At 46.1% G+C, this 26,907-nt stretch overlaps 1 protein-coding gene across 1 annotated transcript in view; it reads left to right on the top strand.

Annotated features, from left to right (window-relative positions):
- Window positions 1–26,907, top strand: part of LOC149367248 (protein zyg-11 homolog B-like) — a 70,657-nt gene that overhangs the window by 32,385 nt on the left and 11,365 nt on the right. Inside the window, exons 9-16 of the mRNA XM_089554731.1 lie at window positions 2,565–2,675; window positions 5,916–6,057; window positions 11,454–11,524; window positions 13,615–13,662; window positions 17,450–17,517; window positions 19,421–19,550; window positions 22,012–22,064; window positions 25,375–25,472. Of these exons, the coding sequence (XP_089410857.1) occupies window positions 2,565–2,675; window positions 5,916–6,057; window positions 11,454–11,524; window positions 13,615–13,662; window positions 17,450–17,517; window positions 19,421–19,550; window positions 22,012–22,064; window positions 25,375–25,472 (721 nt within the window). The remainder of the gene's footprint in view (window positions 1–2,564; window positions 2,676–5,915; window positions 6,058–11,453; window positions 11,525–13,614; window positions 13,663–17,449; window positions 17,518–19,420; window positions 19,551–22,011; window positions 22,065–25,374; window positions 25,473–26,907) is intronic.

Below are 26,907 nucleotides of genomic sequence, written 5' to 3'. Positions count from 1 at the left end.
CACCTTCTCTGCTCCACCTTACGACACGCAGTAACTACCCTGGTGTGTAATAAGGGAGCAATTACTCATTGGCATCCACCCGAGCGCAGCCATACGGCCACAAAGGGAAGCTACACAACTCTCTCTGAAACTTCGTAGTTAAAAGAAAAATTCGTCCTGGTCCGGGGTACGAACAACCTGGAACCACCGCTTAACCGGAGCAGTCGCACTACCAACTGAGCTAACCGGGAGGAGGGCACGCTCATGGTAGGGCGAGAGCGAATTGATCAATAACTCGAAGAGGGAACAGTGTTGGTCAAATGTTTAGGGGAATCCCCCAAGGTGGAGTAGATTTGTAATAAGGGAGTAGCCGTATGGCTGCGCTCGGGTGGATGTCAGTGAGTAATTACTCCCTTATTACAAATCTACTCCACCTTGGGGGATTCCCCTAAACATTTGACCAGTACTCAGATGTACGAATTACACTGGAACCCTGATCAGTCTTTTTAAAAGTTGAAGAAAGAGGGGCTCATCCAAGGAAGCATACCTGTCAACAGGGGGGCTCAGAAATTGAGACTAGACGAGCGTTTCACTGTGTAAACTGCGAACAGCAAACATCGAGTGCACAATTCGAACAGCCGCAGAATGGAAGAATGTTGTGGAGAGAAACGTGGGATGGGCATGCCGGTGTTAATGCAATACGCATGCAGCAGATGCCATGCTCTCAGCCTGCTCAGCAAAAGTCTCGATGCGGCAGTATTCCGGTATACGAATTACACTCGAACCCCGATTAATCTTTTTAAAAGTTAGAGAAAGAGTGGCTCATCCAAGAAAGCATACCGAAAGCTTAGTAGAGCAGAACGTTGGACCAGTTGGTGTAGCGACATATTCAAGGAAACTTTGCGCAGAATAACACAAGACGGCGAGAGAAACACACACGCACGCACACACGAGCGGAAACTTGCAACTGTGTTCTCGGAAACGACACAACCCCTTATGAAGCAGGAAGGGCGCAAGCGTACAATATCCAGTGCAACACGTGTGGGAGCACATTGGTGCAGCAAATATAGCATCAGTGATAGGCACAAGACAATTCATACCGGAACTCAGCGGAAATACCCAGAAACCAGGAACAAGGAAGCGGGTTATCGATCGCGAAGAAAATCAAAGTTCTTTTTTGAGAAGGGCTACCGATGCCTTACTCACGGAGCCTTTCGTCTTCGTCTTGTGTTAATCTGCGCAAAGTTTTCTTGATTGAATATGCCTAGAGCTATTAAGATTTTCGACAGTGGGGCTCGGAAATTGACTAAACGAGTGTTTCACTCCATAAACTGCGAACAGCAAACATGGAGTTCACAATTCCGCTGTACTGCAGAATGGAAGAATGCTGTAGAGAGAAACATGGGATAGGCATGCCGATGTTAACGTAATACGCATGCAGCAGATGCCGTGTTCTCTGCCTGCTCAGCAAAAGTCTCGATGCGGCATTTTCTCTGTGCCTTGTGTATTGGAAAGGCAGTGTATGTGCATGCAGCGATGTGACAAAGTGATGCGTGACATAAGCTTTATCAAGCTCATGTTTTTTTCCTTGATGCAGATGTACTGTGCAGTTCATGCTTGTGACACCAAATACCTTTTACAGCGAAGGCACTAATCCGGAGGTTCAGAGCTTAGCAAAACCATCTATTGTGTGTTTGGGCACCTCGGGAGCATAGGAAAAAAAGAAAACGAAATCACATCAATATCCACGACTGGGAGTCGAACCCATGGTGGCACGAACAGATCAGCTTCGGAGGTCGCTGCGCGAGACCGCTAGGCTATCGCCGTAGCCGAACACATCTCGTGTTAAACTGCGCCACACTCTCACACTGTGCATTGCAGAGCGTTGTCTTCATCAACTTCCATCTGCTCCGTCCGGCGGCACTGCCCGCTATTCGTCATCTTCTACATTGTACAAATCTGTGCTTTCGCACTGAATTGAATGTAGTAAACAATCTCTGCAGTTTTTTTTGTTGTAGTCTCCCTTTACAAAAGTGCCAATGCTCAACATGGTGTTTGAGTGAGGAGTGCAGTTGCATACACCTTGTCATTACTATGAGAACATAAATGTGTGTCTTGTTGGGCTTGGGAACGGGTGAATTGCTGAACGATCTCATAAGCTGTAAATACTACCTGCTTGTTCTTCGAGATCTAAGAGACATTAGACAAAGCAACAGACAGATTTCCTTAGCAGCATAGCTGTTGACCCAGTATTGTAAATATATTGGTCCTATAAAGAACCAGAGTAAAGCCATCCATCTCCAATACTGGGCCAATTATTTGTGCTGCTTGCATCACACGTTGCCATTGTATGCACGGGAAAACATGGGAACAATGTCGAGTTTCCTTGAAGGCGAGCGATTCCGTTTACACGACTGGGCCCTGTTGCGGACCAAGATGTGCCTAGAGTTTCCCTTGAGTTTCCCTTGAGATGTGCAAAATAGCAGTAGGTTAGGGAGTGAAAGATAGGTTGCTGAGCTTATTTGCCAGCTTTTTACGGTTTCTCCGATTTTGCTGTAATGCTGTCCCTTGTCTCGTACGGGCAGACGTTTGACAGGTACCACTGTGCCCGGCTGGTGATGGACTCGTTGCTGGCCTTCGACGACCCATCCATGAACCGTATGTCAGTGGCCATCTGCTCCATCTTGGCTGCCAAGGTGAGACTTTTTTTTTGTTTGTTCCCCGAACGATGTAGGCTCTGCAGCATTGGTTGCTTTGACTGATCTGATGCAAGTTGTGCTAAAGAAAGAAAATAGTGGCCAGTGTTTGTAGTGTATAACCATTCTTGGCATTGCCATCATGGTAGGCTGTGACTAAGATGTTTCATGTTCTCTTGCTGGTCAGTGTAGGAATTCTTTAGTTGTGGCCTGATGGGCTCTGCTGTAGTGGGGCATGGGGTGGTGGGTGTGATACATCTCATGCTCTCATTGCTTCGTTTACAGGATGATTGAAATTTTGGGGGTATTTTTTCTTTTGAAAGCATTAGCTCTTGTTCATCACGTTTTGAGATTTCGTGGGGTCTGCTACCACCCTGACATCACAGCGCCATCTGTGGCAGCAGCTAGAAAACAGCACATCTCGCACTGAGACTTGTAGCGCCATCTACAATAGCATTGTACAAAGAACCATATCAATTCTAGTAAACCAAACAGCTAACGCTCATTACTTCAACGTCTTCCAGACATTTCTAAGCACTTTTTCAGTGTTCAAATTGTATTTGGCACTTAATCTTCGTCACCACTCTTAAACAATATTGAGTTAGAATTTCTTTTCAGCTGATATTTGCGTCTGTTGTTGTACCCTTAGCTTGGATGCTTCTGCTTAAGGAGTGTACTTTGCATTTCTGCTTCTTGGCTTCCTGTTTTGTGAGTGTATGTTCCATGTCATTTTTTATTGCGTGGCCTTGAGAGATCATTTGATGCAACCTCAGGTGCTTTCCTCCTCTTATTGTCTTGGACGGCTTTTGTTTCCTGTGTTTCATTCCAATTGTATGTCCAGCACTTTTTTCTTATTTATTTTTAAGCCCACACTAATACAGTCGAACCTCGATGTAACGAACCTCAATGTAACGAAATTCGCGATGTAACGCATTTTTTTCATTTCCCAATCACTTCCCCATTGAAAACCATGTATTTTTTTTCGCGATTTAACGAAGTAATTTTGCTCTGCACTTTCGATGTAACGAAGTCCTTGCGCATCGCATGCATGTGCCAGGAGCTACCTTGACAATCGAATGAGAGCTAAAAGTTTAGCCGAGACGAAACGCAGTTTGTATTTGCCCTTTTACGCGCCAATTTTGCCGGCAGTGTGCGAGAACGTACCGCCGTGCCATCTGTCGTGCGCATACAAAGCCCGCAGCATGGAAGTTTCAAGACGAGCCGCGCCATGACGCCACTGGCGAGCTGTAGACTCTGAACGTGAAAGCGCAAACCGGAATTTTCTTGCAGCGTCCGTTTGTTTTTTTTTTTTTGCGTGCGATGTCCTCGTAGACAACAACAAAAAAAAGTCATCAGTGTTGACAAACTCGTGGAGCTAGTGTGGTCGTACCTTTAAAACGGGTGAGCGGCGAAAAAAAAAAAACCGTGCCCTGGCAGAGGAGGCGAGTGGCGAAGGGGGTAGAGGGGAGGCGTGGCGTGGGAGGCGCGCGCGGTGCATTCTGGGTGGGCGGCTTCGGCGCGCTCTCGGCGCGGCCCGCGCGAAATGCAGCCGGCTGCATGGCTTCGGCGCGCTCTCGGCGCGGCCCGCGCGAAATGCAGCCGGCTGCATTCCGCGCCGGGCGCCGTCAGAGCGCGCCGGTAGCCGCCGAACACGCTGGCGATCGGGCGCCGCTGTTTCGCGGACGTGACGTCGCCGTGCCGCGCGCGCACGCGCGCTCGCGCTACGTCGGAGTCACCGTGGTCGGAGTATAACCGCGCCGCGAGCACAATCCCACCGTGCCGGCGTGAGCGATGCGAACATTTTTCTTTATTTTTCTCTGATGCGTCTCCGGCTGCAAATGTTCAATGCTGATGATGATGATACCAGTAGCGACATCTTGTGGCGGCTTTCAGTACTAGGCGCTGCGCTCGTTCTTTTGCTATGCGCACACGGAGAAAAATGATGCCGTCGCGGTGTTTGCTATCACTCATTATGCTCCTGATGTAGAAAAAAACATCCGGTGCCCTTGTTAGCGATACTATTACTCGATTTTCTTGTGTATTTCCTCATTAAGTGATTTACAAGTTCCCATCAACAAGCAGTGTTCCTGAACCAGTTATACTTTATTTTGACAGCTGAAACATGGGAACCTCGACGTAACGAAATTTTCGGCTGCAAGTAGGACTTCGTTATATCGAGGTTCAACTGTATCTGTATGTCCAGCAGAGTTCCTCTATGCCTTCGCTGCATAGCAGAAAAATGGGGTTGATATAGCTGCGCTTGCATGGATTCCATGGCATTGTCAGGGTTTTGTTTATTATACTTCTGAGACAGGGTCCTGTCCATCGTATGCCATTCTGGACATCTGCCACTCATAACGCTAAAATATGATTGGCAGCATTTAAACATTGCACCATTGTGCGTGCAGTCTGCTGAAACTGAAGTGAACTGAAAAAGATTTTACAAATAAAAGGTGTTGACCGGCTGTTTCAAGTGTGTCGGCAGGCTCATTGCTTCTTCAGAGGCCTTGCCATTGGAACTGCTGAGACTTGTTAAGGATAACATCAGTTTGTTGCATATTGGCATCAACTTACTGTCCGCGAGCACTGCCTGCGAACACTGCCTGTTTTGAGTGGCTATGATGCCTTGTAATGGCGATGGTTTCCAATCATCACAGATTAGATTGGCTGACTACTAGCAATGCCTGTGTGTGCAGCTGCAACTGCTTTTGTCATCAGTGTTGAAGGGGAAGCTCGGATTAAGTGCTGCTAGCATGATGCTATGGAAAGGAAAATGATTGGTGTAACGTTAAGAGATCGGAAGCGGGCGGAGTGGGTGAGGGAACAAACGCGGGTTGTTAATGACATCCTGGTCGAAATCAGTAGGAAGAAGTGGGCTTGGGCAGAGCATGTAATGCGAAGACAAGATAACTGCTGGTCCTCAAGGGTAACGGAGTGGATTCCAGGAGAAGGCAGGCGTAGCAGGGATGGCAGAAAGTTGGATGGGTGGATGTGATTAAGAAGTTTGTGGGGATATGGTGGCAAAGGACAGGGTTGATTGGAGAGACATGGAGAGGCCTTTGCCCTGCAGTGGGTGTAGCCAGGCTGATGATGATGATGATGATGAATATGATGGCGTGATGCACTGGTTGCATTTTTGTGGCATGATATAACAACATCGCAGCATGAACGGGCTGTTTGAAATGTGGCTGGTGCTGGCAGGCCAATGAAACCTTGCGCTGATTTCTTTTTTTGGTGCAGATCTCGACGTCGGAGACATCCTCGCTGGGCGCCAAGCCTGAGTACATGGAGCGGTTACTGCGCATTGTGAAGAGCAAGCTGTATGCTGGCGAGGTAGACATCATGATGAAGTTCACACTCAGCGCCCTCTGGAACCTGACAGGTGAGGGGGGGGGGGGGGGGGGGGGGGATGTTTTCTCCGAATAACTTCGAAGCGAGTGTCTCAAACACTTCTGGCACACTTGTCAGCACCCGTTGAAGCTGTGTTGACTTTTCTGCGAAAAATTGCCGTTGAAAATTGGGGGAATCTACCTACGTGTGGAGCCAATGTATTTGTGGTGTGTGGGACCTCTTTGTGGCATCGTCGTGCAGCTGCTGGTCTTAACTGTCATTGCACAGCTGCTTTTTTCACAGACCGTGCTAAATACCTCCGAGTTACATTTGCTGAAACTCTTGACTCGTCCAATTATATTGACTTGGTTACCGCAATAGCTTACCGTCTCCTCCACTTTTTCCAGCGAAATTTTAAGCACTCTCCGTAATCACTTAAAGCAAACTTGTGTTTGACTAGCATTAGGCCTATTTTAGAATATGCATGCGTCACCTGGGATCCTTACACTAAAAACCCACATGGCTAAAATAGAACGTGTCCAGAAACAAGCAACAGGATTTGTAATAGGAAATTATGATTTTACAGTTAGAGGATCCGCTATATGTGAAGGATTGGGTTGGAAAACAATCTCGTTGCACAGAAAATTCCTTCACAACATACAAAGGAACAAAACAGGTATTGACAAAAGGACGTACATAAAGGAGCCGCATTACATCTCCTCTAGGCGGGACAATGCTAACAAAATTGGACCTTATCAGTGCCGTCTTAATGTGTTGAAATATTAATTTTTTCCTTACACAATTAATGACTGGAACCAGCTCCTGAACGAAGTGATGGGTGCGCCTGATTTTGAAAATTCTATTGGGAGCCTTATTCATTGAATTTATCTGTGCATTTTTTTTCTTATAAAACTATAGCCTTTACTACTGTGTGAACTCTTCATATGAATTTTATTTGTATTGTTCTACATCGTTATTGCACCCTCTCTATGTTTTCCAGTAATTTTGATTTTAGTGTGGTTTGTTGTTAACTTGTGTATTCATGTGCATTATGGTGAACTTATTGTGACCCCCATGTACTTAACCCCTCCCCCTGCAATACAGTGCAATATAGCACACACAGACACACAAAAATAAAAACAATTGCGAAACTCAAGTGCCCTTAGAGATACTTGAAGGGCAATGCTAAACACAGAGCAACAAGTGAAAAACGTAACTTGGTTAGTACACTGCACTTCTAGAATATACAGTCGGGCCCACTTATAACAATACTGGCTATAACAATATATTGGATATAACAATGGTCAGTCGTGGCACCGTCAGCTTTGCCATGTGTTCTATGGTAAAATAAACTGCTTATAACAATGCACTCAAGGCACATTATTGGTTATAACAATGAAATCTGGTAATTGAGTGTCAACCATTATAGAAAAACAAATACAAGGAAATGCTACAACCACACCAGCAAAACCACGCTTACAACACAAAAGCGTGCGCTTGTGGGGCCAACCAATGGACTGAGCTGGCGCAGCGACGCCACGAAAGCAAAAGAACCCGTGACCACGCACTCAGAAACGATGCTACCGGGCGTGCCGAGGATGCTTGCGTGTCGCAAATACACAGGCAGGAGAAATGACGGATGCATTCCCTTCATCAAAAGACCCATGCAGAGAAGAAAGTAGGGAGCATGGTAGGAAGCCTTGGTGGACCAGTCCATTATTAACGTTTCTGAGGGGTGTGCCGCTCACAGAAAAAAATGCGCAGACACGTTTTCCTTTGTTTTTACTCTCTGGGCTACGGCTGACACCGGCAGCGCGTACGTTGCCCCATCTTCCCCTGCTCTTCGCTAACTTCCCCACACTCCCAGCTTCACAAATTTCACGTGTCCCAGGGGCAGGAGTCAGCGCGTCAGGCGAGCTGCTGCATTGGCTACGCACGTCACGCGTACCCCCAATCAGTCAGTGCAGTGCGCGTGCATGCAGCCAGTGTGGTTTTCCTCTTGTCAGCTGTCACCGCACCCTTGGTTCTGCATGCTTCTTGAATTTCCCGTAAGAATAACTTCCAGAAAGCCAGTTTGATCCCTGTGATGTGGCGGTGCGCAAAGCTCCCGCCGGTGCATGCAGTGATGGCAGTGCTTTGGTCATCGGTGAATGGTGAACATTTTTCCGGACCCCTTAAGTTCAAATTAACAAGCTTTTACAGGCATTAGAACAATCAAACCCCTCCGGGTATTTACTGTCAATTAATGCTATGAAGTATGTCATCTTTTCTTTTTTTCGGCACAACCCTGTTATAACAATTATTGGCTATAACAATGGTATTTCCATGGCACTTGAATATTGTTTTAAGTGGGCTCGACTGTATAACACTGTCTAAATCATTCAAGAAAGCACCGAGGGAATCAGCCTTAACTCGCGAATCGGGAAGCATGTTTCATTCTTTTATAGCTCTAGGAAAGAAACTATACCTAAATGCATTGTTACGGGTTACTGGAGGCGGAATGTGCGTGCTATGGCCGTGTCTAGAGGTATGAGTAGTAAGAATATCAAACTAGTTGGCCCTGTTGATTTTTATTTCATTGTTTATGATAAGAAACAGAAATTTCAGCCTGTCATGTTTGGCCCCTTATATCTCTGATACTGCTAGCCACTGCGCTATTTCAGCGTGACCTCATAGATCAGTGGCGCTAACATGTAAGCTAGGCAAACAGAGCTGTAGGTGCAGGTTGCACTTGTCTTTCTTGTGTAGCCGAGAAGCGGCATGGCTACAGGGCTTCACTCGGGACAGTGTTGTGGCCATGAGAGGCTCGTAGCAACGAAAGAGGCTCAAAAGTCCATAAAAGGTGGAGGGGACACTTAAGCTCTGGCTTGCGGGTGTGACTCTTTAATAGTGTATTGAGTTAATTCCCATGTGTACAGAAGGTCATTCTCTACTTTACATTCATAGATCCTCGGGAATCCCTGGGATCTAGGGCAGGTAGTGACACGTAGATCCGGATCATGAGAGGGAAATAACTAGAAGAATAAGAATGGGGTGGAGCGCATGTGGCCGGTTCTCTCAGATCATGAATGGTAGCTTACCAATATCCCTTGAGAGAAAAGTATACAACAGCTGTATCCTACTGGTACTCACCCTGTGGGGCAGAAACGGGGGGGGCTAACAAAGAGGGTTCAGCTTCGGTTAAAGGTGCACTGAAGAGGATTCTGAACTTGCCTTTTTGCTGCGGGAACTCGATCCACACGTTCCTAGCATTCTTAGAAACTTCGACTTATTGCCCTGTGTGGCCGATTTCCCCAATTAAATCGAATTAACGTCCGGCTCCCGCCTTTCTTTTTAATTCTGCCTCGTACGGTGGGCAGAGTCGACCAACGCGAGGAGCGCCTTTCACCCAGTCCCGTGGAGGCTTTGCTTTTGCTTTATTTTGTTTTTTAGGTTTCCATGAATAAATAGTTTCATTCGCAGATAATATAGCAGCAAAATAAGCCTGAAGAAATAAAAATATGCACAGACTATTTGCTGCTACGGACTACTATGTATTACTCCGCCCATGGCTGAGCGGCAAGCCGCCACGGAACTGGGTGAAAGGCGCTCCTCGCGTTGGTCGACTCCGCCCACCGTACGAGGCAGAATTAAAAAAAAAAGGCGGGAGCCGGACGTTAATTCGATTTAATTGGGGAAATTGGCCACACAGGGCAATAAATCGAAGTTTCTAAGAATGCTGGGAACGTGCAGATTGAGTTCCCGCGGCAAAAAGACGTGTTCAGAATCCTCTTCAGTGCACCTTGAAGGACAACGCAGCGAGCTACGGTAAGAAAAATGATAGGTGTAACGTTAAGAGACCGGAAGCGGGCTGAGTGGGTGAGGGAAGAAACGCGGGTTAATGACATCCTAGTTGAAATCAAGAGGAAGAAATGGGCTTGGGCAGGGCATGTAATGCGAAGACAAGATACCCGCTGGTCCCTAAGGGTGACGGAGTGGATTCCAAGAGAAGGCAAGCGTAGCAGGGGGCGGCAGAAAGTTAGGTGGGCGGATGAGATTGAGAAGTTTGCGGGGATACAGTGGCCGCAGCTGGCGAAGGACCGGGTTAACTGGAGAGACTTGGGAGAGGCCTTTGCCCTGCAGTGGGCGTAGTCAGGCGATGCGCCACTGCCCTGCGATGGCAGGTGGTGCCAGCGGTGGGCTTTGTGTGGCCCTTGTTGCTCTTCCCGAGCCACCAACAATTAGTTTAGCTGCCGCCTGACACGGTGGGCAGCTTGCTCGCTATACGGTGGGCAAGTTGTGATGACGCCGCAAGGTCACGTGAGCTAGACAGTCCCCCTGCCTCCTAGGTTGCTCTCTGGGGACCACCTGCCAGAGTAATGCTCCTGATTTTTCACTCACAACGCCAACAACACCGACATTGGATTTTCTGGACAACTTAGTATTTAACACTATTGCCTTAAAAGGACACATTTATTCATGCTGTCCTCGAGCGACACACATGCACACGCACACATGCACACACTCTCATGCACACACACACACGCGCGCAGTCACTTTGTCTCAAATGCTCTGAGCATACCTGCATATTCCCATAAAATGGGCCGCCGCGGTGGCACAGTGGTTATGGCGCTCGACTGCTGACCCGAAAGACGCAGGTTCGATCCCGGCCGCGGCGGCTGGAATTTCTTTGGAGGAGAAATTCTCGAGGCCCGTGTACTGTGCGATGTCAGTGCACGTTAAAGAACCCCAGGTGGTCGAAATTTCCGGAGCCCTTCACTACGGCGTCTCTCATAGCCTTAGTCGCTTTGGGACGTTAAACCCCATAAACCAAACCAAACCATAAAATGGTCACGAATGCTAAACGCATGGTGATGGCCATGCAGTTAGATTGACCAGTTGAAAACAGTAGTTACACGGACGTTCGTACTTGGCTCATAATTCTTTCTGTGCACTGCAGCAATGCATCTTCGACTCAGGTCGGCATTCTTAACGTCTGACAGGAAACAATGTAGGATCAACAGTCCGCAGCCCTCTAAGCTCTCGACACACATCTGCACGCAGTGCTAAACAACCAAGCTGCTTCTTTTCCTTTGGTAGTTACAACATCCATGAACAACTCAGTGGTGCCCAGTTGACCTCTTCCAAGAGGCTGAAACTGGCATGTCTTAAGCATTTACAGAGGTTACAAATGCCGCCTGTAGTGCATGGTGAGAAGCCACTTCGTAGCGTTGTGGCAGCCCGGCCAAAGATGGCCTCGTATGGCCCGACCTCGTATGGCTTTCTGGTGGGAATTCATAAACACCTTGTTGTTGCAGAAATTTAGCCATTGTAGCGTTTGTTGAAATAGTGTACATCTGTTCTAGCGGAAACATGAGTTATGGTTCCTTCGGAATGTGCCCGTTCGCACTGCTCATGGTTCTGCCTCGTTGCGTGTGGAACACTGAGGCCCCTTCTTGTGCTGTGCAGACGAGTCTCCCAAGACGTGCTCGGTGTTCCTCTCCAAGGGGGGCATGGAACTCTTCCTGAATGTTCTCGAGGTGAGCGGCACGCACGGCACCTGTTCGCTATGTTGGATTGTGCTACCTGGGCTTGAGCGCAGCTAAGGTCGGCTGGAACTCGGCCGACATCTTCTTAATTGCTGATTCACACCTGGGGTTGTCAAACTTCGGGGCCTTTGGGAACCCAGACGGCCTTCCAGAGGTGCTGAGGAACACTGTGTGTGCCTTAGCTTCCGTCTCTTCCTGCCTGACATGGGTGCAGAGAAAGGCATTCGGGGGGGGGGGGGGGGGGGGGGGGTAACAGTCTGCAGGGAACAATGACAGTGAGATTAGTCCCGGATCAAAGTGGGTAAGGAGATTGGGGGGGGGGGGGGGTGAGTAAAGCATGAATATAGGTGTTTGGGGAATCCCAAAGAAAACAACTCTAAGGAAGCCAGTTTGAGAGCCCCTCATTTACTGAATGCGTGCGTCACCAGTTGCACCACTTTCACCACTTTGTAAGGGCTATGTACATGGTAGAGCACTGCACATACGGCATATAGTTAGGTTTAAGTGCTCGAAAATCTGCAAATTATCTCAAAAACATCGGCTAGTTGTCGTTTAAACCACGACTTTATGAGTACGGGTGTGTGATTTAAAAGTGGATGCCTTCATTCACAGTGAGAAATGGCGCCAAAGAATGTGGCGGCGATGCTATATTTGGTCTGAAGGTTCTGTAAAGTGGTAACGGCCCAGTAATGGTCACGCAGGCACAGATGCCTGATTTATGGTGTTTACACAGCGTGGTAAATGCTGTAACTCTCCAGTAACTGCAATACAAGCAGTTTAAGATCACAACGGTGTAGCAGCTTTCACTGGTGCAGTTTTTTTTTTTCTTCTGCTTTTGTAATCAATTACCTTTAAGCGATAACGTATTCAGTAATATTTTTCATTGATCAACTCCACGAAATAAATAAACATAAAAAAATTCCCCTGTGTTCCTTGGTCTCTGTGGCTGTTGGCTTCTCTAATATGTATAACGAGCCCCTTATTCCCCTTTCTATATATATATATATATATATATATATATATATATATATATATATATATATATATATATTATATACCAGGTGTCCCAGCTAAATGTAACCAAGCTTTTAAAAAACACGGGGTTTCCTAGCCATCTGAAACCAAATGAGGGTTGTTTAGAGTCGCGTGACCTAGTCTGCAGTATTTTTTTCGTTCTTCAAGGTTGACTAATCAGTTAAGCTTAATTTACAAACTTTTTAATTATTGACTTGAGGAACAAAGTGTCAATGGAAAAGTTGTAGATCGCTTTGAGAAACAGCTTACTGAGACATTTGCAGCAAAGTAATATTTACGTAAAGTAGTTTTTTTACCGGCCTTTAACCGTAACCCGCATAATAAGAAAAAGCTTTCACATGACAACTGTGCTACTTCAACGTCCCAAGACGTGCCTTAAAGAATAAAATCCATTTTTTCTGAAGTTCTCTCCTCGATGAGACTTTGGGTGCACATTGGGGCAGAGAAGTGAGCGAGCAGCTGGTCACGTGACAACTTTCTTTTAAGGCCAATAAATGAAGCTACATAAATCGTAACTTGACGGAAACTGCACTACTAGTGGTTTTTCGAGGTGGCCTAAAACTTTTGCATTGACACTTTCTTCCTGAAGTTAATAATTAAAAAGTTAGCTAATTAAACTTAACTAATTAATTAACTTTGAAGAGCGAAAAAAATACTCAAGACTAGGCCACGCGACTATGAACAACCCTGAGGTGGTTTCACTGGACTAGGACACTTCGCCTTTTTTAAAAGGTTGGTTACATTTAGCTGGGACACCCGGTATATATGTCCAAGTGCACGATTCATGGTGTGCTCACTCCTTTGGTGCTGAAACAGAGACACTCGTGTGCATGCTGAATACGTTATGTAGTTGTAGTACGGCTCGAGTGGTAAACACAGTTTGAACAGGCTGTGCCAACTGTTTTTGCACGCCTTTGCTGGCTCCGGGCGCTGTTTAGGGGTCGCTGAGGGCTTGCACAGCAGTCCTTGCAACTGCGGTGCTTGCTTTCCTGGTGTCCTCAGCTTTGACGAGACAGAGACCAGTGAGTGTTTCTCTCCTCTTGCAGCTCTTCCTTGGGGAAAGTGCGGTCGAGACCAAGGTCCTCGGACTTGTGGTGAGTCACCTTTCCTTGCGTGCTAGGTCATCACTGCTTGCCATGTGGGAAGAAAACAGCATGCTTCCTGTCTGCGTATTCGCCAACTGTAGCCTGTACAGCCACAAGGCTTGAAACCACGGTGAATTGATCACGGTGACTGAAGATTGTCACAACGGCTTACCTAAAAGGGATAATTATTCCCTAAATAATGCTTAAAAGTCTATACCAACCTATTGTTACTAACCATGTAATATTTAGTTTAAATTCAAAACTGATATGCCAGCGCTGTGAATAATGTGTGTAAAAGTATGCAGAAAATGTTTTGAAAATCTTAAACGCCGTTAATATGCCACTAAGCATCACGATTTGCGACCTAAAAGGGAAAAATTAAGTAATGAAATAAAGAAAAACAATAAAATTACAGTACAGAGAGCGGAGTCGAACAGCCGACCTTCCATACGCAACACGTGCCTCTAATCCACTGCGCCATAGCGGCGATATCAAGCCGTCATTCTGAATGAATATTTATAACCAGCCTTAATGGTGGCTGCTGCCTGCCGGTGGGCGGCGCTGTCATCGCTGGCTGTACCGGCTGCATTTGGTGAACACGCTTCCTGTCCATGCACTGCAGGGATAGCTGCTAATTGATTTGGCAACTGCAACATTGGCTCACTATTCCGAGAATGGCCTTCACCTGTGAATGTGTTTCCCCATCACATGCCGTGGCTATGGTACCAGCAGATATGGTATTGATATTTGCTCACTCTAGTTCAGCCTATGCACTGTCAGTTTAGAACGAAGGTTGGAAAAAAAAAATCAAGCACTGTTTGCCTGCTAAGTGGTTTATCCTTGATGGAAAATACACCAGCCAAAAAACAGATGAACACAGGAAAACGAGAAGAAGTTGGGAAAGAGACTGGACTACCAACTGTTTATTCGACGGAAAGGGGCTCAAATATATACAGATCACTCGGTCACATGATCATCACTCATTCACCATCTCATTGTTCCTTCTTGAGTGCTGTGAACGTTGGCATTAATGGCCTTCCTGCATTGTGACAAGGTTGGCATTAATGGCCTTCCTGCATTGTGCTATATTTTGTTTAAATATATTCAACGATAGTAAATGTGGTTGAACATATTGAACTGGAGATGCGAAACCTTTGATATGCGTAGCTTTTGTCATGTGACACAGATTGATATGGCAGTCAAGGCTGGTTTGCACTTGCTGAAGCCACATTCTTTAGAGCCTGTGGGTGGGGAGCTGAGCGCCAGTAACCGAGCTATGACCAATCAAACATATTGCATGTACTTAAGGGGTGGGTTGGGGTGGGGGGATGCACGTCTTGAGATCGCAGAATATCACGAAAAGGCTGATTTTTCAAAAATACAGTTTTTGTATTGAATATACTTTGACCAATATCTCCACAAAATATTCACGCTCGAAACAGTCCTAAAGAGCAATAAATGTTCGAAACAGTCCTAAAGAGCAATAAATGTTTTGAGAGTCGCGCAGCTGAAAAATGAAGCGCGAGCATCTAAGTGATGTTCCATTTCACCCGATTGCAATTCCGAAACCGCTTCCAAACTGCCGCTATTTTGATGCCATTTGAAAGCTCGTATCATGCCCTTCCGTTTGACACCTTTTAAGTTATCAGAGGGGGACAGGCAGTGCTACAGGTATTTTCTCGCAATTCAATTTCCCGTGACTCAGTAAGTGCACACGGACTTCGTCTCTTTATCACCGTTTATGATTTAGTTACCAATGCAGTTCTTGGCTCATAGGCTTTTTCTCTGATTTGCCTTTGGGAATTGAAATGAGCTTGATACCCATTTAGTCTAAAGGAGTAGAGCTGTATGGCAATGCTGTTTTTATTGGCTTTTACATTTGCATTAAATTTACTTAATTGATTTCCTAAATTGCGAGCCAGCCAATTATGTTCTATTCATACATTTTCTACTATAGAAACAGCATCACCATACAAAGTGCATCTTGGTGATGCAGTTCTGTAGACATTTATAATTTATACAGATTTTTTGGCTTAGAGTCTTTTACTAAAAGTGCAACTAAAACCACAGAACTCCTAATGACTTATATCCTAGTTGAGGTACTCACATTGTACTGTGAAAACCCACTTATACTATGGTTTTTTTTCTCCAGATTTTAGCATGTCAAATTTCCACCTTGTGTTATGTGTGGATCTGAAAAATTTTTGGCCAAAATCCGCAGTTCCGGTTTTGTTATCAAGCGCCATCACCATCACGCTTCCAGCCAGAGGAGGCACTATCTAGTAGTGGCGTAGGTCGATATTTCGATTTCGACACCGCTGACCTGACCTCGCGATGCCCAGAACAATCGCATCTCATATGGTATTGGGACCGCGAAAGCAGCGCTCGTCTGCTTTTAAAAGGAAAGTAGTGGTAGCTGCCGAAAGAATCAGCACCATGTCAAGCGTTGCTACATGGCTACATGGTCTGGATGAGGTAGGAAGAGCGTACAGTTAGTGCTGCCGGTAAGGGATTATGTAAGGGAATACACATACCAGCCAATACGTGGTAAGGGACTGCTGGAAAGGCAGCCTTACCAGCCATGCTGTGCAGTTGGACTGGGGACGCCTGGGCCAGCATTCCCGTGAAGCTCGCTGGTTGTTGTTTCAAGAAATGCGGGATATTGAATGCACTTGACGGTACCAGAGGTGTTTCTATGAAAGGATATCTCTGACAAGAGCCTCTCAGAAGTCAGCACACCCGACGACGGCGATCACTAAAGCTCCAACTATGCACACTTCCGATACGTGTGTGCCAGCGTGCTTGTTGGAACCGGTTAGCGCATGCTCGCGGTGCAGGATGCAAGTGTTATGCACGGGATTTTATGGTAATTGCTGATTGGAATTTGCATAAAAAAGCACACTTTCATGGTAATTACGATAAAGATTGTGACATAAATTGAAAAAGGCAATTTTATGACTCACGTCCCTCCTTAAAACATTGGAGTGTCGCTTGGCTCTTTTTCATCAATGACAAACCCATGCCTACATTTCATGTCTACATGCCATCACCAAACCAAACTGAAAACCAAAGTACTGGCAAAAAAAAATCTGCTTGGCTTTGCAAACCGAGCGTACAAGTACTGGCACACCTTATTCACATTTGGCCTAGCCAAGGTAAATTGTCTCCCATTTTTTTTTTCCTCTCTGGTGAGAGTTCCTAGTGTAGGTAGTGCTGCGTAAATGAAGGTGGGACAGTGACTGTAGGCAAAATCTCATCAGAGTGACATGTCACCGACCGACATGATTGTACTGCATGTCATAAAGTACCTTCGAACATTCAGAGCAGCTGTATATCTGGCGTGTCGTCCAAAGCAATGAATTAAAACTGCATGTGACCCGTGTGGTCTCGGTACAAGTTTGTGCTGTACCTTGACGGGTGCTTTTGTAACATGTGGGGGAAAATATTTAAAATTATTCATGCATTTTGACAGGCAGAGTAGCAGGTGCATTTATTACACAAATGCATTCATTGCGTGAGATGCGCAATTCTACAATGCACGGATTATACGATGGTCTCGGGACTTTAGGGAATCCATTTGTGCCAGCCCAGTAGTGCTCAGTGCTGCTTACGCTTACGCTTGTTTAAGGAGCTGAAAGCACTCTGTGTGTGTGCGTTTGCATGTATGCGTGCATCTGTGCACACGCATATTTGTAGGGGGGAGAAACGTGCAGTACTGAATGCAATGGGACAATGTTTCTGAGCCCTTGTGGAGTTGGTGTTGATTCTGCCCGATAACATCTGACCTGTTCCGCAGAACAACATTGCGGAGGTGCCCAGCCTGCGGAGTGACCTCATGAAGGATAACCTGATGCGCATCTTGCGGTGAGTCACTGGCCTTCTACTGTTGTTGTATTTTCACTGTGGAAGAGTGGGCAGGGAAGCGGAATTCAGTGTGAAGAGTGGGTGGGGTTAGAATCATTCCATATGATAATCCAGTGGAAGGTACTATCAGCAACGAATGAAACGCGAACAAGAAAACTGAGGTGGCAACAAGAAAACACCAACGTATTAGCTCCTGTATTGGAAATACAAGCGTGGTTGAATAACACTTCTAAAGAAGAGTCTTCATGCCTTCAAAATTGAAATAGCAGGTGCTAGTATACAGCTTCCCCTGGCTAAGAGCTGTGCATTTTCCAGTGCGTGGTTCAATTGTCTTGTTCGCGTTTCATTTCTTGCTGATAGTACACAAACATTCTAGTCCTCAGATTTTCAAATTTGGCAGTGGTCATGACATCGTGATCCTCTCGACCAATCAGGGAATGTCGTTACGGAGAAATTGCGTGTTTTGTGCAAGACAGCGACCTAAATTGTATTGCATTAAAAGCATGCTTGGCTGCACAGTACCGCTATAGAAATGAGTAGCACTGAAGCATACAAGCTGGACTGTGTCTTGACGGCCTGTCATATTCACCTGATCTTGGGGGAACGTGAGGATTGTCTGTGAACTGTGCGTAGCATTTACTGGGCTTGCGTTGAGGTGGTGCTGCTTTGTTAAAGGTGCACTGAAGAGGAATCTGAACTTGTCTCTTTGCCGCGGGAACTCGATCTACACGTTCCGAGCTTTCTTAGAAACTTCGATTTACTGCCCTGTGTGGCCGATTTCCCCAATTAAATCCCGCCTTTCTTTTTGAATTCTGCCTCGTACGGTGGGCGGAGTCGACCAACGCGTGGAGTGCCTTTCACCCAGTCCCGTGTCGGCTTGCCGCTCTGCCATCGGCGGAGTAATATGTAGTAGTCCGTAGAAGCAAATAGTCCGCGCGTATTTTTATTTCTTCGGGCTTATTTTGCGGCTATATTATCTGCGAATGAAACTGTTTATTCACGGAAACCTAAAAAACAAAACAAAGTGAAAGCAAAGTCTCCACGGGACTGGGTGAAAGGCGCTCCACGCGTTGGTCGACTCCGCCCACCGTACGAGGCAGAATTAAAAAAAAAAAAGGCGGGAGCCGGACGTTAATTCGTTTTAATTGGGGAAATCGGCCACACAGGGCAATAAGTCACTGTTTCTAAGAATGCTAGGAACGTGTGGATCGAGTTCCCGCGGCAAAAAGACATGTTCAGAATCCTCTTCAGTGCACCTTTAAGTCTAAAAAAAAAAACAGGATAGTTTAGCCGACCTTTGAAGAGAGGAGAGGAGAGTAGCTGACGTGCACGTGCATCTGCAGGAACCTGCTCCCGCCTTTCTTTTTGAATTCTGCCTCGTACGGTGGGCGGAGTCGACCAACGCGTGGAGTGCCTTTCACCCAGTCCCGTGTCGGCTTGCCGCTCTGCCATCGGCGGAGTAATATGTAGTAGTCCGTAGAAGCAAATAGTCCGCGCGTATTTTTATTTCTTCGGGCTTATTTTGCGGCTATATTATCTGCGAATGAAACTGTTTATTCACGGAAACCTAAAAAACAAAACAAAGTGAAAGCAAAGTCTCCACGGGACTGGGTGAAAGGCGCTCCACGCGTTGGTCGACTCCGCCCACCGTACGAGGCAGAATTAAAAAAAAAAAAGGCGGGAGCCGGACGTTAATTCGTTTTAATTGGGGAAATCGGCCACACAGGGCAATAAGTCACTGTTTCTAAGAATGCTAGGAACGTGTGGATCGAGTTCCCGCGGCAAAAAGACATGTTCAGAATCCTCTTCAGTGCACCTTTAAGTCTAAAAAAAAAAACAGGATAGTTTAGCCGACCTTTGAAGAGAGGAGAGGAGAGTAGCTGACGTGCACGTGCATCTGCAGGAACCTGCTGCACTCGAGCCAGATCGACGTGAGCTACTTTGCGGCTGGCATTGTGGCACACCTGGCCAGTGACGGACCAGAGCAGTGGACGGTCACCTGCGTCACCCTCAAGGAGATGCTCAAGGAACTGGTGAGGGGCCACCGTGTTGAGCCTGAGCATTTGCACTGCCTGGTGCCCTTTCTCGAGCTGAAACTGCAGTGGGGAGGGGAAACCCCTGACCTGACTGGCACTGTGATGTCATGCTTGTCGATGTGCTCGAGTAACAGTTACGATGCCCACCTTGTTCATGGTATATGAGGTAGAGCAAAACGGGACAAGGGACAGAGAAAGACGCACACAGCGCCTGTGTTGTGTGCGTCTTTCTCTGTCCCTTGTCCCGTTTTGCTCTACCTCACATACCATGAATCACAGTTACCGACTCGCCCAAGTTTCTACCCTTGTGAACACCTTGTTCAGTGCTTTGTACAAATGCTCCCAGTGCTGTTTTGTCTTTGGTCACAGTGTGAGTCTGCTTCAGTCTTTCAAAGAATATGCGTCACCAGGCTGGGCTGAGCTGCCATCGAACCCAGGTTTTGTAGTGGCATGTTGTCTCTGGGCCTGTCTTGTATGTACAGTTTAAACTCGTGTACGGGCTGCACTTTTTTGTAAAATCCGGGTGTTAATTTTGAAGGTACAGCCCATACATGAATTTGAAAAAATGAATAAGCATATGTTTTCTCAATTATCTAATTCAAGACCGGGGGGGAAGTTGTGGCCCTTACACGAGTGCGGCCCCTACACGGGTGCGGTCCTTACAGAAGATTTTAAGATATGTGCAGCAAGGAATGAGGAAACATAGACAAGCAGTGGAAAACAAAATGACTGGAATGACAGATGCATCCCACATATTTGGTTGAGTTTTCGTATTTTATAGGACCAGTCTTTTTTTTATCTTTTGTGATTGTGAAAATGATGTCCGTTGCAACTGCAGGAGATTAACATAAGATTCATGACCGCTCAGCAGCACACTTACCCTCCATTTAAAAAAAAAAATGAAGTGGGGCCTTTTCTGGAAAAAAAAAAAAAACCCTGGCTACGTGCCTGTCTTGAGATGAGCAGCGGCATGGTGTTTATGTGGTGTTTATCTGCTTAAGGTCTAACAGGCTGCAACCAAAGTCAGAGAAGTGTCTGGTGAGCAACTTGCTGGCTGCTTGAATTATCTGGTGAAATGCACTGCACCTCGTTTCAAACCTAATAAAGCATAGCCCATCCGCAAATTGTGTAAGTATAAACTAGCCCTGGAAATTTCGCACCAGTACTGAACAGACAAAACATTTCAAACAAAATATCATGCGAAGTCTGGTCCATATAATCTGTGAAAAGACCTAATGCCTATTCCGCGTTCCCACACACCATATGGTGATCAAAAACTAAGCTTTCTGATACCAGATTTTCTCAGCGAATATCCTGAAATACTTCAAAACACTGTTTACTGCCACCTTGGCGGAGCAACTCAGATGAATGTTCAGAGACGTTTTCCTAAATGAAAACTAAAAAGCCAGTTCCGGGCTGATTTAATTTTTTTTTTTCCAGTCCTTGTCTTTTGACAGTGTTCCTGAGAAATGATCTGTACATCTTGTTTAGTGGGATATTTTTCTTTTGTGTCCCTTTAACAAAATAGTACTGGTATGCACGTGCCCACAAGAAGTGTACCGGAAACGGGGGACCAGCCAGTGTGGGTCCTTGGGGAACCCACATATTCATCCCATGGAATCCCTGGGAACCCTGTTTGAGAACCCTTGATAGTAGGCAATACTTTGCAGTGGCAACATGCTGCTATTTAACTTGAGACATTCTAGAATCGGTTCAGCAAGACTTTTTTGCCACTGCTCAGTACTAGCCCATTGCATTGGATGCCACTGCTGAGTACTAGTCCATTGAATAGTTTGCCACTGCTGAATACTAGTGCATTGAATTGTCTGTCACTGCTGAGTACTAGTCCATTGAATTGTTTGCCACTGCTGAATACTAGTGCATTGCATTGTTTGCCACTGCTCAGTACTAGTCCATTGCATTGTTTGCCACTGCTGAGTACTAGTCTATTGAATAGTTTGCCACTGCTGAGTACTGGTTCATTGAATAGTTTGCCACTGCTGAGTACTAGTCCGTTGAATTGTTTGCCACTGCTCAGTACTAGCCCATTGCATTGTTTGCCACTGCTGAGTACTAGTCTATTGAATAGTTTGCCACTGCTGAGTACTGGTTCATTGAATAGTTTGGCACTGCTGAGTGCTAGTCTGTTGAATGGTTTGCCACTGCTCAGTACTAGTCCATTGCATTGTTTGCCACTGCTGAGTACTAGTCTATTGAATAGTTTGCCACTGCTGAGTACTGGTTCATTGAATAGTTTGCCACTGCTGAGTACTAGTCCATTGCATTGGTCTGTAGATGTGAGCTGAGGTTTTGCCATTTACACGCTACTAAAGATGACATCGTGAACTCTCAGTGAAAGCGTAGTTTCAAGATTGCCTGCTGCACACTTGCACCTGGATGTGCTGTGGTAGTGGGTGTGTTGCAGGGGGGGCTCACGTGTGGTTCCCTTTGCCTCCAGGGTGACGTGGTTCAGAGCTGGAAAAGCCCAGACACAGAGATGGTCGCCTACAGGTGAGCATAGAACACAGCGCGGCCATTGCTCTTCCGTCACAGCCTGCTTTTGCAGTATAGAGTCAGAATGCAAAAACAACCATGAGCCGAGATTTCATTACATGCCAGAAAGTGGCGGTTGAAATTACCTGGACCCATTCACAGCAGTGTGCCTGATATCCTGCTCGTTAAGAGGGGATGCTGTCCTTAGACCTATTTTTCTTATTTTCAGTCCAAACCTAATGAAACTGTTGCTCAGTTTTTTACACTGATTTCAACAAAGAAATTACCTGTCTAATAAATTAGTTTGTTTCCAAGATAATTAATTTTAATTAGTCATTCATTAGTACCTCAGTGCAAAAAGAACTGCTCAATAAAAAGTCATTTTTAATCCATGGCTACATAGTATGGTGAGTAAAGAGTGCTATAATCAAAACAATTTTTACATTTTACCCTCATTAGTAATTTTACAGCACCTGGAATACCAGTATTCAAGGTGTGAATGTAATGCATTGATAAACTTTGCGAAGTTATAAATGTTTGAAGTGCAATAGAACAAATCTGCTTCGATTATTGCACACACTGTGCCTTCAGCTCCCCTTAGCAAACAATATGGCATCTCTATCTGTCCCAGATGTTGAGATATCGGCATACAAAGGCAGCCAGAGGTCCAAAATTTTCATACCATTAGATTGTCTGCTGCTGCAAAAATCCAGCCCACACGATGATCTGAATTTAATATTATGGTCAAGATGTTGATTTCTTGAAGGAAAAAATTGGTACAGTTGGAAAGTAATAGCTGTAGATTCCACAAATGTCATTTTTTCTTTAATTGATTTTTTGGTAATTTTTTGGTCTCAAAGACCAGTGTCCCCCCTTAAAGCCATTTTTTTGTCTATTTGTATTCAGTTTAGTTTGTGGGGATACGGTGGCTGTAACTGGCGCAGGACAGGGTTAATTGGAGAGACGTGGAAGAGGCCCAGCAGTGGGCGTAGTCGGGCTGATGATGATGATGATTCAATTTGTAGTTAGATATTTGCACATCCCCTATTCAAAAGCAGCACATGCACAAGAAGCAAACAAACAGCTCTGGGTTCAAGGATAATAATAACGCTGAGCACCTACAATAGGGGATTAGTAAAGGCGATGACATTCAATTGCTGATCCCAAGGATGCAGATCGAAACTCAGCCAAGGTGGCCACAATTCGATGGAGGCAAAATGCAAAAACGCTTGTGCACTGCGCAGTGCAAACACACGTTGAAGAACCCCAATTGGTCGACGAAATCAGTCTAGAGCTTTCCACTAGTACTCCTTATCTGTCAGTCCGTTATCAGCTTTGCAATTTTAAAGCCCGTGTATTAGTGCAAAGCAAAAATTGCTGGGGGCACTTGGGAACTTAGACTCTATTCCAATTATATTCTAGTTCTAATTCTATTCCTTTGTAGTTGGTGCAGTTGTTAGTACTAGTAATGACTACTATTGGTTAATGTTTCGTATTTTCCTGCCTTTGATGACATCACACCTTTTCGACCAATCACAAGTTTTGTAATACCACTTTTTGGGTGACAATCTTTTTGTGTTGATGTGCCATCTAAGGTTTTCACATTACTAATGCTCAACTAGACTTTGAATGCCATACCTACTGCATCACCGTACGTAATGAATGTGTATGTCTATACCAAGTGTTTCAGCGAACACTTTCAAAAATTTTCAGAAATAGGCCTTTTGGGGTAAAAATATGGCTTTTGCGGCATAGTATTACCGGTGTTGGCAGACACCAGAAAACTGGTGAATCGTCTTAGGCAGTAAGCTGGTTAACAAATTTTTAATAATTAACTTTTTAACTAGTAGAGTTAGGCACCTAGTTGCAATTAGAGATTTGTCACCGGTTGTTAGTAATAGCCGTATCAGTTCTTAGAATTTCGAAAACGCGATTACCCTCGTCACTGTGGCTCGACAAAGTTTGGCTGCATCGTGCGAAAATACATGTGCTTTTGGAAGCATGCAGGAAAAGCAACCCCTCCAGTGCACGTAACTAGTTTGAAAAAGCCCAATTTTGTCAAGCCACAGCGCCAAGGGTAATCGCTTTATTGAAATTGTAGAAACTGATATGGCTTTTACTAATGACCGGCTACAGATCTCTAATTGCAATGAGGCGCCTAACTCCAGTCGTTAAAAAGTTAATTATTAGAAATTAGTTAACCAGCCTACTAGTTAAGATGATTCTCTGGTTTGCTGGTTTCCGCCAGGCCTGTCAATACCATGCCACAAAAGCCATAATTTTACCCTAAAAAGCCTATCTCTGAAAATTTTTGAAAGTGTTTGCTAAAACACCAGGTATAGTAGATTTGGGGGACCATTTTACCGTATAAACGCATGTAAGGGCCGCACCCTCTTTTCCCGAAGGAAATGTTTAAAAAAAGATAAATCCGTGTAAGGGCCGCACCCGAACTTTCCATTACCCAGGCGGGAATAGCCTTCTAAATGCACGCGCCGTGGCCTCCGCGATCGACTCTGGCGTTGAACAACGGTGCGCTCGATCGCGGTGCGCTCGATCGCGGAGCGCTTGATGCCAAGCACGCGCACAAGAGCTTCCAAAAACCGTCCATGGATGGCGCCCGAGGCCGCAGCCATCATCATCATCATCGTCAGTTTTTTCTCCCCCGCAACTTCCCGCTATCTAATCAGCATCAGTATCGCCAGCTCGCCCTTTTTATGGCGTGTTAGCGCGTTCACCGTATTTGTGGCTTTCGCGTGCTGCCGCCGGGTAATGCAGTTTTAGCACGATGGGCAAGCACCTTATCGGCTACACGGCTGGGAGTTAGCTCTCGAATGCGGCAAGTGTGCGGAGGACAGGGAATTCGATGTGGCCGAGAAGTGCATTCGATGATCGTGCAATCAAAAGCTGTTTTGAGAAAAACAAGCTGCAAAAAATGCGCTTTCCGAGGCGAGCCGTGCGAGTTTCCCGAACTGGAAGAAGAGCTGCTCTGCTATGTGATGGAAATGCGGAACAACGGCTACGCATTGACAGCGGACATGCTGCGCAGCTTCTTTGGGATGAGCGTGCACCAGGGCACAGCACCAGCACAGAGTCGAAATACTCCGTGAGTGACGACTGAACGTAGAATAAATGCCGCTCATTCCCTGATTGGTGTGTTTTTGCTTAAAAAAAAAAAATTTCATACGTCGCGTGTATGGGCCGCACCCCGAAAATTGGCCCCCGAATCTGGGAAAAAAAGTGCGGCCCTTACATGCGTTTATACGGTATGCCAGCTCTGGTGCTGAAATAATTTCCTGACTGGCTTTTACCTTCCCCTCGTGCTCCACAGGTCGTTCAACCCGTTCTTCCCTCTGCTGCGGTGCTCTACAGCCTTTGAGGTGCAGCTGTGGGCAGTGTGGGCCATGCACCACGTCTGCTCCAAGAATCGTGAGTGTCTTTTGACATGCAGTGCGACGTACTTGCTCTGTTAGACAGGAAGAGCAGAACGGTGGGGCTAAAAATTGTCATGCACAAAACCAAAGTAATGTTCGACAGTCTGGCAAGGGAACAGCAGCTCGCAATTGATGGCACGGTGCTGGAAGTAGTGAGAGAATATGTCTACTTAGAGCTGAGTTAACAGCGCTTCTTCATTTGCTGTAGCATGTAGCCACAGGTGTTCATTGTATCCGAGACAAAGTGCCATTGCCACACACACACACATTCATGCACACACGCACATCACATGCAAAAGTGTGCCTCACTGACCTCAGTGGTGTGTGTACCTCAATGAGGTACACACATGCAAAAGTGTACCTCATTCAACGGACGTTTTTGAACTTTTGAACTGACAGTTTCGCTTCACAAAAATGTCAAGTATGCCTTCTTGGAGCAGCTCCTTCTATAGTGCTCGCTGAATTAAGTCCACACTTGTGTTTTCCTTTGCACAGAAGAAACTTCGTGACACATTCATTCTGGCGATGGCAGTGGCGAAGTAGCCGGGATCTCTTTCACCCTGTTTTTAGATGCTTCGCCTGCTCGCATTAGTGCGCGGCGGGGAAGCCACCGCAGCGGCTTACAGTCGCATCGTTCTTGCTCTGAATGCTGCATTCCCCAGACCCGGCCTGCTTGTATGTAAACGCGTTATAATCAAATGTTTCATCCCTTAGCCCTTAGACATTGCAAAGCAGCGGCCGTGTTTCTCATCTTGTCACGTCCTCACTGGGATGGCCAGCTCATATGTTAGTGCAATTTATTTTGGATATTTTTCCCCTCTGCACCTCTGTACTGCGGAGAAGCCACAGTGGTGGGAGACTGACGCTGTATTTTTTGCAGTTGCAAATTGTGGTTTTTTGGTTCAGAGTGAATTCAAAGTGAATAGTAATTTCCTTCGTATGCTTTCGAAGCGAATATTTAGAATACCGTATAAACGCGTGCAAGGGCCGCACTCGTGTATGGGCCGCACCCCGTTTTCCCGAAGGAAATGTCTAAAAAAAAATAAATCCGTGTAAGGGCCGCACCCGAACTTTCCACGACCCAGGTGGGAATAGCCTTCTAAATGCACGCGCCGTGGCCTCCGCGATCACAATCAGCTTCGGCTGCGAGCAAAAGTGCGCTTGATCGCGAAGGCCACGCACGCGCACAGAAGTTTCCAAGTGCCGTCCATGGATGGCGCCTGAGGCCGCGGTCCTCATCATCATCGTAAAGGTTTTTCTCTGCCGCAACCTCCCGCTATCCACATCGACATCAGCATCGCCAGCTCCAGCCTTTTGTTGCATGTTTTGTTGTTTTTGTGGCGTGTCAGCGTGCGCACCGAAGTTGTGGTGGCTGTGGCTTTCGCGTGCTGCCGCCGAGCTTTGCAGTTCTAGCACGACGGGCAAGCACC

The sequence above is a fragment of the Amblyomma mixtum genome, chromosome 1 (genome assembly GCF_055824585.1).
Source record: "Amblyomma mixtum isolate Tamu chromosome 1, ASM5582458v1, whole genome shotgun sequence".
NCBI lineage: Eukaryota > Metazoa > Arthropoda > Arachnida > Ixodida > Ixodidae > Amblyomma > Amblyomma mixtum.
The sequence above is the reverse complement of the archived record's forward strand: the minus strand, read 5'-3'. Positions and strand labels throughout refer to the sequence as shown.